At 43.3% G+C, this 12,817-nt stretch overlaps 1 protein-coding gene across 4 annotated transcripts in view; it reads right to left on the bottom strand.

Moving 5' to 3' along the window:
* LOC139953205 (uncharacterized) overlaps nucleotides 1-12,817 on the bottom strand; it is an 88,607-nt gene that overhangs the window by 55,662 nt on the left and 20,128 nt on the right. For all 4 annotated transcript variants that reach the window (XM_071952664.1, XM_071952679.1, XM_071952687.1 and 1 more), the window contains one exon: nucleotides 7,465-7,572. In XM_071952664.1, coding sequence (XP_071808765.1) covers nucleotides 7,465-7,572 — 108 coding nt within the window. The remainder of the gene's footprint in view (nucleotides 1-7,464; nucleotides 7,573-12,817) is intronic.

The raw sequence follows: 12,817 nt of genomic DNA, 5'->3' as shown, positions 1-12,817 counted from the left end.
GCAGAGTGTTGCGGCGCTCATCTTCGATAAGGCAAGATGTGGTGAATGAAGTGGCAGTTTCCCGGAGCACGAGGATGAGCTGGCGATTACGCTTAACTACATCGGCAGCGAAGGAGAACCCAAGAGCATCTGGGGGGTCGGACGAAGACTGGAGGTGGATTGTAGATGGGACAGTGCGAAGTGCAGCGCACTGGTGGCATCCGGTTGTAACTGTGTCAATCGACTTGTCCATGTCGAGAGCAAAGAAGTAACGATGAACGATTGACTTGAGCTGGTGGCTAGATGGATGGTCGAGTTGAATGTGCTGCGCTGTGAGTAGGCCATCTAAAATTTGACGAGGCACAACGATGCATTCACGAGTTGGAGCGAGTGGAACATCGCGACGAACGACGATCAGACCGTCCTTGGCCAGGGATGCAACCTGAAGATAGCGCTTGACATCTTTAGCATTAGTGACCTTTTTTGAGGGGCGTGTCCCCTGCACCAGGTGTGCCCGGGTGCGGCGTAGATCAGGACATTCAGATTGGATTGCAGACCAGGCAGCCCGGCTCGTGAACGGCAACTTCACTTTACCTGTGAGAATATCCTGTGCCGATACGCGCAATACAACAGACTCCTCAGCTTGTTGGACAAATGAGCAAATCTGACAAGGAGGGCTCAAGCAGGCTGGGGCGTTACGGCTAGCAAAGTCAGACGGAATGTTGGCAGAGCCAGCGAGGTGGCGTACAGTCGCTTGGTACCGGCTGACAGTAGAGAGGAATGTGGAGACGCGGGGACTCGAGGAAAACTCACCGCGGCATAACTTCTCGTAAGCCTGTACACAAGGTTTGCTGTCGGTGAGGATGGCAGCATTGCGAGTCGACTGGATGAGATAAGGGCTGAAGTGCTTGGTCGATGCAGCAATGGAAAGGGCTTCAACTTCACAGGGCAGCCACGTGGGTTGGCGGCCGCGGAGTTTGGCGCTGAAGAAACCAGCGAGGCACAGCTTGTTTTGGCGGGTAACGTACAGAGTGGCGCCAATGCCATGGTTCTTAACTGCACCGTCAGTAACAATCCATAACTGGTCAGTAGGGCGAGGAAGCGTGATTGTGCGAGACGCCGACAGAGCTGACTGTGCATTCTTGAAAGCAGAACGAGATTCGTCGGACCACACAATAGAATCGGAGGACTGGCGTCCTGCTATGACAGTATCCAATGGGGAAAGGATTGAGGCACAGTTTGGGAGCACCCGCGCGAGTACTTTGTAGGCACCGATGAAGGAACGCAGTGCGGATACTCTCTCCGGGATTGCGCATGTTGATAGGGTGGCGATACGGTGAGGGCTGGCATGAAGGGTGCCTGAAGACCAGATCCATCCGAGGATAGTGGTGGTGGTCGGACAAATCACTGTCTTTTTAGCAGACAATCGTAGGCCATTGGTATAAAGGATATGAAGCACACGCCTCCAGTTGGTGAGAAGACTGTCTAGTGTGTTTCCGCCACAATAGAGGTCATCAGCAATTTTGGCGACAACACCGTCCTTGAGAAGATCACCGAGTACGCGGCACATGAGCTCTTCAAGGGCTGTCTCGGAGCCTGGCATGCCCATGGCTGATCTGGTGTAGACACGGATGCCGCGGAAGGGAGTGGCGACTCCGCAATACTTCATGGAGGCTTTTGAAAGGGGGATCTGATAGAAGGCATTGGTGAGGTCTGTGGCAATGATGTACTTCCACTGTGCAATCAGGCGTAAGGTGGAATTGACGTCAGGCATGAGAGACGGCTGTGGCTTACTATAACGGCCAACGTCAGCAAAGGCCGTGACCAATCGAAAACCGCCATTGGACTTCTTGACGAGGAATGAAGGGTTGAGGTATTCCACAGAGATGCCGATGTCCTCGGGGCGAGCAAAGACACCTTTTTTTTCAAGCTCGTCGAACTTCTGCTGTAGCTCCAACAATTTATCACGTGCATACTGGGGCAGGCGGCCTTTGCGCTGTGGAGGTTGCACGGGACCCATGTTGACGACGGCCTCGAAGGGGCCGGAGGCACCATTGTACCCTTTGTATTCGGTATCAAAGACTTCATCAAATTCAGCCATAAGAGATGAGAACAGTGCTCTGGTGTCATCAGGCAAATTGTGGTCGGGGTCCAAGCTGGCGGAGTGTGAATGGAGTTGAGCGATGGCAGGGCGGGCCTTCGGAGTGACGTGAGAGGGCACACTTTGTTGTACTACATCGGGTGACGGGGAAGGGGTGAAGACGGGGCAAACTTGGCAGAAGTGCTCATTGCGTTTGAGAACTTGCGGTTCTGTTGACGAGTTGAGGATGCGGATTCTTCCAGCGACAGAAGTGAAGATGTCGGGGGGAGGCCACAGCCGCGATGACTGATCGGGTCTTGCCCTGGCTGTGTCCGTGCGAGGCTCAAGAGCAAAAAGTTCATCATTTGATATGTCTTTTGGTAGGGTTAGCTCAATGAACTCCCCCGGCCAAACCGTGGTGGAAGAGGTGGGTGCACGCAAAACGTGTGCACGTCGTACGGCATTGCTTGTCAAGGGCCCCTTGGGCGAGCCATATGTTATTGCGGATCCATCGCCAAGGGTGATGAGACGTTTGGCAGGGCGGATTGCGATATCATTCACAGACATGAATGGCGTGCCGGCAAGGATGTCAACATCAAGGTTATCAACAACCAAGCCCTCGAACATGAAGGTATGGTTGTCGCGAGTGAGTCTGAGTCGAGTTTCACCAGTGATGGTGAGTGGTGAAGAACCATCAGCCTGGTGAGCAGATTGGGAGCTCTCGGTAATATGGGCACCCAGGCGCTTTGCTGTGGATGCACGAATCATATTGCCCGTGGCGCCGCTATCAATGGTGACACGGGTGGTATGATGGCCATAAAACATGTCCATGTAGGGGGATTGGTTGATCTGCACTCGGAATGACGCAGGGGCCTCAACATGGGGAGATGGGATCGAGGTGCATGAATCCCCATCATGATCCGACTCAATATCTGTGGGCTGGTCAGCAAATATGTCCGCAACTTGTCGGGCTCTCGCGATGTACTTACGGTCATGTTCTGGTAAGTATGTGCATTCGCTGAGGAAGTGGCGGGTGTCACTGCGACCGACTTGCTTGCAGAGAGGGCATGTCTTCTGGGGACGTGCAGGACGGGGCTTTGAGTTGGGGGGGAACCGGCCGCTGGGGGCAGAGGTAAAAGAAGCAGTACGAGGTGTGTTCAGTGGGCGAGTGGTGAAGGCTCGCATGGCCTTAGCATCGTCACTGTTATGCACTTCGTCTAGCAGTGAGTCCAAGGCCTGGGAAATTTCCGGTTTGATTGAAGCTAGGGTGCGTGACCGTAATTCCGTCCCGTACCGTTGTTTGACAAATTTTGGTAAGTTGGTGTGGATAAGGCGGAGCCAAGTGAGGACAACAAAATTCTCAAGGGAAGGGGAGAGCTCCTCATCTTCAGTGACTTCTTCCCCATGGTGGGAGATTCCTCCATTGCACTGGAGCAAATTATCCTCAACAAATGCCATGAGGCGCTGGTATAAGTCCTCTGGGCGTTCATCCGGTTGGAGGTGGATGTCAGCAAAATCGAGTAAGTGTGCGCCAGTAGACTGGAAGCCATAATGGAGGCGAATCACTTGCCAGATATTACAGATTGATGTGGACGATTTGATAATGGTGTTACGTGAGATAACAGGGCAATAATTTGCAATCTGGCCCAGCATAAGCTCAAGCATGTTGACTTTCTGTTGAGCTGTTTTACGTTGGGGCAAGGGGATGTCATCGGCATCATCAGTGAATCCACGGAGGGGAGAAGTTTTGGCCTTTTTCTCCCACTGTGAGCCATCGAGTAGAAACGGAGCAAAATTCTGGTCGAGGGAGAGAGTGTAGTGCAAATTCTGACGCCAATTTTCGAAAGAGTTCACAGTTTCAATTTTATTCAAGCACCACTGTTTTGGTGCCCGATGTGTGGTAGCCATAGTAAGTAAGGCGGTGAGAATAATGGCTAAAAGGCAAAGCAAAATGTATGGTACGATCAGTCAAATGTATCTTGACTGCACTGCCGCTCACCTGTATAGTGAACTGAAAGACCACGTTGTGACGAACCGGAGATCCGTTGCGTTGGAACGGCGTCGAGAAAACTGCACTTTCTTTCACCTTTATGGAAGCGAGGGACGTTTCAGACCGCTGCCACCATGCCAAGGTAGGAGGAGGATGCAATACCACAAAGTAGCCACAGCAGAATACCAATTAGAATGCTTATCCAAGGACTTTTATTATAGACGGAGAAGATCGCAACAACAAAGATGGCGATGTAAACAAAGACAAACCCCTCGCAAGAGGGCGCTATAACAACTACTGGCGCTAACTCTTTGTGAAATCGACCCCAGTCCCTGAGTAGGGGCCCATAGCACCAGCCTGCTTACTGCCAGCTCAGCATGTCTTAGGTCTTAGCATGGTCTGAGACAGTGACCTGCTAAAGTCAGCCTTCTTGTCCTTATCTTGGTGCTAACCCCCCCCCCCCCCCCCCCCCCCCCCCCCCCCCCCCCGTAGTCCACCATAGTGATTGCCTCTCCCAAAGAATCTGTTTTATACATTGAAGCCTTCTTGTATATAGCAGCCGTCCAGTCTCTTCTCTAGTCGACTGATTAGTGCAACTAAAACAAATCATCACTTACTACCCAGTATAATAGCAGTCAGTGTACAAAAAGCTTCAGTAATGTTTTATACTATCAACAGCTCTCCATTGCTAGTTACCAAGTAGGTTTTTGTGCTAACAATTATTTTGAGTAAAGCCTCTTTCATACTTCCTGCAAATGCGAAGGCGAAGCGAATTTGACATGAATTTGACGTCACAACCCTCCTTTCGCAGCGATATTCGCAATTGCTCAACTCAGTGCGAATTTTGTTGCGAATTGTTTTGTACCATATTCGCATTCGCAGGAAGTATGAACCGGGCTTTACTACCAATAGTGTCCAGTGCCTTTCAGTTAACCTACATGTAGGAGCAAGGATTACACGTCCCCAAACTGCTTTCAGGGACAAGAAGGATGTTTGTTTACTCTGAGATTCAATGCCTGTATGATGTGAGGGGAGTTATGTGTTTGTGTAACATCCAATGTATTCAATTTGCAGCAGAGAAAGATGTGGGCCCCAGTGGAGTAGAAGTAATGCGTCACTGCTGGGGTTTCATAACCTCAAAATGTTTCAACCAATACAGAATGTATTCAAGGAAAGAAACTGAAAAGATACACCATCTCCCCCACCCCCACGTAATTGTACAATGCTTTATGTCCCTCGGTGCTTCGGGACTTTTGTGTGAGGCGTATGGTTTATTATTCTTATTATTACTATTTATGAACTTTAATGACAATGAAAACATTTGGCAGATGGTACCACATGAACACCCAAACCCGGGACCAATGTGTTGAATGACGCCAGCATTTCCATAAACGCACCATGGGACCAGCTGCCTCAATCATACCGTTCTAGTTTATCTCAAAATGTAATTAAGGAAAAGTTTTCACAACAAGGCCGTTTATGTGGACTAATGAAATGACCTATTTATGTCAAGGGTTGTCATCCAAACTTAAAGGATTTGGGTACTTTTTCAAAATGTCCATAGATTTACATTAAACTTACAGGGTTTGAAGATAATGATAGTGGAAAGCTTCCCTTCAAATATTACTTACTGAGGTGCTGTAGTTTTTGAGAAATGAGTAAAACAATGTCCTGAAAATACTTTTGTAAATGATTAAAATAATTTTCGTCTCATGAGACGAAAATTATTTTCATGACATTGTTTTACTCATTTCGCAAAAACTACAGCACCTCAGCACGTAGTATTTACAGGGAAGCTTTCTACTATCATTATCTTCAAACTGTGTAAGTTTAATGTAAATCTGTGGACATTGTGTTTTTTGTGCTACAAAAGTTATATAGACCCTTTAAGCAAGACAGATTACATCTCTGGGATGATGTCATAGTGTCGCTAAATCCTCTCCAGACATTGATGAGTTTTGTCCAGACAGGTAACCGTCAACCACAATTACACTGGATTAGGCCAAATACCCCAAAAATACCAGTTTATCGTCCACTGCCTCATCCTTTTTTTGAGGCCGCATAACTTTTTTTTCTTCTCAAAAAGACAACGTTTTCTGTGCATTTCTCATTTTAAAACTAACTATCATTGAGATTTTGTAGTTCTACATACAGCAAGTGGTGACTTTAAGCTGAAACATTGGTGGCCAGTTTGACTTAAAATACTTTGCGACCATCTTTGAAAGAAATAACAGATAATAAATAAAAAGGCCATCGTTCTCCTCTTTTTGGAAAAACCCTATTTGGCTACAGTTCATATAGGAACTCATACAGGACTTATTTTGGATGGTTTCAATGATCTTGATGTAAACATTATTATGACAGTGTTTTGCTGTTCCTTAAAGGCAGTGGACACTATTGGTAATTACTCAAAATAATTATTAGCATAAAACCTTACTTGGTGACGAGTAACAGGGAGAGGTTGATAGTATAAAACATTGTGAGAAACGGCTCCCTCTAAAGTGACATAGTTTTCGAGAAAGAAGTCATTTTCCACGAATTTGATTTCGAGACCTCAGATTTAGAATTTGAGGTCTCGAAATCAACCATCTAAAAGCACACAACTTCGCGTGACAAGGGTGTTTTTTCTTTCATTATTATCTTGCAACTTCGACGACCAATTAAACTAAAATGTTCACAGATTTGTTTTTTTATGCATATGTTGAGATACACCAAGTGAGAAAACTGGTCTTTGACCATTACCAATAGTGTCCACTGCCTTTAACGGCAGACACTGTATAAAGCTGAACACTTTGCAGGCCTGTAATCTTTCTTGATATTGTTGCTTCTAAATCATCACTACGTGGACATAAACCAGTCTATGACCCTACCTTTAAAGACATTGGACATCATTGGTAATGGTCAAATGCCAGTATTCTCACTTGGTGTATCCCAACATAATGCTTAAAATAACAAGTCTATGAAAATTTGGACTCAATTGGTCATTGAAGTTGCAAGGGAAAAGTGAAAGAAATAACACCCTCATTCCACAAAAATTTGTGTGCTACCATATACTGAAAAGGCTTCAGGTCTAAAGTCCTAAAATTTGAATGAGAAATTACCTCTTATATATATTTGGTTTGCGGTAACACCATGTGTGTACCTACTTGCCAGGTAGAGATTATTCTACAAAGTGAACTGTCTTTCGTATATATATTGGTAGCTCACCATGCAATGCCTCAAATCCTATAAATTACCGCTTTCTCAAAAACTACGATACTTTAGAGGAAGCCATTTTTATACTATCAACAGCTCTCCATTGCTCGTTATCAAGTAAGTTTTTATGCCAAGAATTTTTTTGAGTAATTACCAATAGGGTCCGCTGCCTCTAAGTATGATACAAATGTAGAGGGAGGAGGAGACAGTGACGCCTTACCTTCAAGCTAGCTATGACTAACTCTCTTGCCTGCAGCTCTGCCTCTAATAGTCCCAGTAGTCTCAGAAGATCTGATTTACTGAAGTTCATGATCCCTTCGGCTGGTTTCTACAAATTAAGAACAAAATAAAAATGAAATCTCATGAGTTACAATTACGGTGATTATGATTCTTGAGCTACCGGCTGTGTTATTACAGAGGGGAGTAATTCTGAATTTGCTGAAGGGTAGTCTTAAGTAAGCAGTCACGGCTTCTTTTATATCCTTGTGAAATGATTAGGCTGACATAGTTTACTTTCAAGCAGAGATAGAATCCCTTGCAGTCATTTCAACGTAAGATGCAAAATCATTAATTAAAGAAGTAAATTTCATCAGATGCAGACGATTCGGTCGGATGATTCATTGAACGTTTATCTTAAAACCGATGAGACGCAAGAAGAAATCAAAGTGTTTAGTGCGAGTGCACCGTTATGGAAGGAAGTCGACAATGAAAACCACCACTAAATAGTATCTTGTCTATTCAACTGAAAAATCTTCATCCTTGGGAACAAAACAAAATAGTGTTCCTTTCCATGTAGAAACCAGTACTTCCTGCCAAAACTTTTAGAGAAGAGCACATAACTTGGGGCCTCTAAGAGAAGTATTTCTCAACCTAGAGTATAATTTAGACAACATATCACATTCATGTTTTGCATTCTGAGAAGTGCCTTATATGAGTGTGAACTGTGAAACGTCACTAGTATTGGATATCTTTAAAGAAATTTACCGTAACAAGACTGTTGAGAAAGAAACAGTGCTATGTAAAACCAATGTCTCAATAATGAATAACTTTAAGTCTACTGCACCACATTTCTTTTTAAACCTTTCAACAGATGAAGAAAGCGAAAGCGTCTGGAATGAATTAGGGTTGACAACCAAGGCAAAATTCAGGTTTCCAGCGTACATTCTTCAATCAACAGCACGGCACTCAGTATTACATTTACATCGCTCTCTAGCAACAAATATCCTTCGCCAAACACAAGAGTGGAGAGAGAGGGGGAGAGCCGGGGCGGCAATGTTATCATGTAGCACCTCACGGAAATTACACAGTCGAGGCAAACACACAAGACTGCAAAGGAAGAAGATGTGCACGACTTCAAGAGGCGGCTCACGCATTGTTTGCATTCATAGGCCCAAGGCTAATCACCAAGCAATTGATGAGGTTTCTCCTTGTACTGTAGGCTTGTGGAGAGGGGGAAAATAAAGAAACGGGTTGCTTGGAATGTGAACTATAACTCCTTAAGATGACCCTGTTTGTGTGTGACTGAAAGTCCTGGAAAGAATTTGTTTTGGTTTTGGTTTTGTCTTTCTGAAAACCATTATGGAAGCCACAAAAGCTCACTACACCGTGGGTGAAAGTTCGGGACTTCATGCACACTTAAATATTTACAAGGCTAAAAGCCACTCTTGATATGGGCCTACAAGAAAAAAAAAAGATTAAAAGTAGAAAGAACTCAGGGGAGCTGAAAGTAAGAATTGATATTTCTCTTAAAACAGGAAATGGAAATACTGAGCAGATACAAAATGTATAAAAAAAAACAAAAAAACATGTCAGGACACATATTCTATGAAGAAAAACAATTATTGAGGAATAATATTATATTCAGTCTAAAGCAAAACTTGATGACAAAATCATTGCTGAACTTGAGCACATGTAAAAAACAGAAGGTCAGAAAGAGTTTGTTTCAATTGATGTTTCACGTTTCATCCATAATTCTTAATGACCCATGCTACAGGTATTTCATGGCTAATATATTTTAAAGACTTAAATACCTGCACTTCTCTTAGCCTTATTCTTTAAAGGCAGTGGACACTTGGTAATTACTCAAAATAATTATTAGCATAAAACCTTATTTGGTAAAGAGTAATGGGGAGAGGTGGATGATATAAAACATTGTGAGAACTGACTCCCTCTGAATTAACGTAGTTTCGAGAAAGAAATTTTTTTCCACAAATTTGATTGCGAGACCTCAGAATAAGAATTTGAGGTCTAGAAATCAAGCATCGTGTGACAAGGGTGTTTCTTATTATCTCTCAACTTCGACGACCAATTGAGCTCAAGTTTTCACGGGTTTGTTATTTTAAGCATATGTTGAGTTACACCAAGTAAGAAGACTGGTCTTTGACAATTCCCAAAGGTGTCCAGTGTCTTTAAAACTGCTGTTGCATCACAGAGATTCATGACTCGTAAATGTCCAACGGCTACAAAAAAAAAGTCAGCAAGAGACTTGCATAGAAGTCTAACAAGAATTCCAGAGAAATCCTAATCAGCATTCATCTGCAGGTAATTACAGCCAAATGCTGCAGGGCGTGAATTCATTGAAGCAATAACCATAGAGAAAGGAACACAGCTCTCTATGCAATAATAACACTCTGTCTAGTAAATATTAATCTGTGTAGGATTCCCGCAGTCAAGACTCAACAAGCCCTATCTACCCCACACTCCGCAAATATTAGTAGTGCACCCAAGGGTCTAGTGTCAGTACAACCATTGATACAAAAAGGGTAACGTCAGAGAATAACTTTAAGTTATGAGTGCAGAGTAGTATTTCCCTCTTGTAAGGCCCAGCCTGAAGCAAGATTCCGTACTTAACAACAACGAAACACAAACCTGAGGCAAAATAAGTGTACTAGGCTAGAGTAGAAACGTATTTGCGAGATTGGTCTGCTGTAGGTGATGTTCAAACTGTGCACGCCACTCGCTGTGAACGCTCGCTGTGCACGGTACTTTGTGTTCTATAAAACATGTATGGATTGGTTTACAGGATACATGAATTTGTGCCACTGATCGAAAAGTTTTTGGCAGGTTACTTGCAATTTACCACAGAGATTGTTCATTTGAGTCGGTACACAGAGTTCTCCCTGTGCACGAGCTAGTGTATAGGACAAATATGCGCAAATTGCAAGCAAAGGCCTACAAATTGCGGGTGATATGCTTAAAAAAAAATATGAATAATCAAGATGTTTTTGTTTCAAATTTATTATTATTACTTTTTTTTTTTTTTTACTTCACCCAGATCAAATTCACCCAAATCCTCCAAGCCCCTGATGCCCCTTCAAATTTTCCAGTAGAAAATTACAATGTCCTCATTGAAGTGCCCTTTACTAAGGAGAAACTGTCTTGCCCTTCCAAGACTGAAGTATCCGGCCTGTATCTACACAATGGCTACCTTAACATTGATACCTTTACCATTATATTTTGCATAATGGCATCTTATCTTATGATAGACACAGATTGATGATAGGGGCTTGCATTGCTGTATCATTTGTATCTATGCATAATGACAGACTTGTCAACTGGTATGCATGGCTGGTCTGCCCATAACTGTTCACAGCGAGATTTAGTAGCATGCATTCATCAGATCTAGGACAAGCATCGTAGGGTTCAAGCAGTGTTGACCTCATTAGAGATGTGTATGGAATTTCACTTAAAAAACTATACTGAAGATCCCTTACCAAAGATACCATTCCAACAAACTAGTGCGCCATTTTGACAACAAACTAGTGCGCCATTTTGATAACAGACTAGTGCGCCATTTTGATAAGCATCAGGGCGTTCAAGCAGTGTTGACTTCATTAGAGATGTTGAATGGAATTCCACTTAAAAAACTATACTGAAGATCCCTTACCAAAGATACCATTCCAACAAACTAGTGCGCCATTTCGAGACTTCCATTAAAGAGGTCTCTCAGAATTAAAGTTTTGCCCCTTCACTCTTTAGTGACTAGCGAGCAGGACCAATTAGCTCGTCATTTCACTGGTCCTTTAGCTTGTCACTGGTCAGTACTTCATATTAATTAAGGGAGAGTTTTCACTGGTCCTCGGCTGTTTTAACTGGCATTTGGCCAGCGACCACTCCTAAGGGAGAACGCTGAGTAATGTACGCAGTATGTTCTCTCCTCTGTGTCTAACCATGTTTTGCATCTACAAAGTATGTATCTGACCAGGGGTGGATTACATGAAGAGTTAAGACTAGTCTTATCTCGAGTTAGGACGAGTAACTCATCTTAACTTAGGACTAACCTTAATATTTGAATATACTCTAACTCTTTGTGATATCGACCCCAGACCTGATAATTCATGGAAGCAACGAACGCAATTGCCTCCATGCCCCCAGGTTTGTGCCCGTGCCCCTACAAAAATGAAGCATACAGGCCTGTGTGAGATAGTTTAGCCCTCATAAAATGTAACACTGGAAAAATCCACTAAGTTACCCCTGGCAATATTTTTTTGATAAAGGAAAGACAAGATCCAGCGATGCGAGACGAAAACGCCCAATTTCCACTCCAGACTGTAGGGTCTCCTGACTAGGGTCTCCTGATTAGGGTCTCCCGACTTTGGTCACCATCCTTCGACTCTTGAGTGTGTTTGACACACAGCCAGTTATGAATCATACAGGCAATTCTCTAGTGGCTTCAATCACTCCATCAAAATTGATTGGATTGCTTTTTCTCTTTAGTCTGTACTTTTCATGATATTAATTTAAAGCAATGAAAATATTTTGCTTGTCAAGTACCAGGGACTTGGAAAGAGGATCTTGGGAGTTTGCAGGAAAGAGGAAGAAAACAAGACCCGGTGGAATAGAAAGAGAACTTCATTACTGATTATGAGGCAAATTATTAAGAAGATATTCAGTCAGTAATATATGAAAAGGAGACTTTGAAGTGCGTGTTTAGAATTAATTAGAAAATGAGGTGAATTCACAAGTTTGACAGCAACCACAACTTGCCTAAATCAGAAATTGGCTTGCATGAGATAATGGTTCTCTTTTGGGAGAAAAGGTGGTTTTGAGAAGAAGCTGAACTGAGATGTTTCAAGCAGTATGCAGTGCTTGTCTCCAAGAGAATGCTGCAGCAGATTTCACCAAACGCTAGGATTGCGTCCTAACGTCTATGGATACGGAACTTAACTTGTCCTAAGTACCAAGATTAGTACCAAGATCAGTCCTAAGTTAGGAAGTGTTTGGTGAAATTGACGGCTGGACTGCTGAAGAGGAATGGGTTTAAGAACTGTAAAATATGCTCCAGTATGCTCAAACATTTCCAGAAGTCCAGTTCAGCATGCTCCTTAAGACAAGAAACAGAAACTTTCTGAAACCTCAAGACTATTTCAGTTCGGTTCTTCTAAAAGCCAAAACTCCCCCCCCAAAAAAAAAAAAATAATAATAATAATAATAAATAAATAAATAAATAAACTAAAAGAAATATAAAAAAATATTTCATCTACATGGTTCTCACCCATCGGCCAATTTCTTATTGTATCTCTAACATTATGCAAAACTTAAAACCAAACGTTTGAAAACCAGTCCAAATATTG

This window comes from Asterias amurensis, chromosome 2 (assembly GCF_032118995.1).
Source record: "Asterias amurensis chromosome 2, ASM3211899v1".
NCBI lineage: Eukaryota > Metazoa > Echinodermata > Asteroidea > Forcipulatida > Asteriidae > Asterias > Asterias amurensis.
The sequence above is the reverse complement of the archived record's forward strand: the minus strand, read 5'-3'. Positions and strand labels throughout refer to the sequence as shown.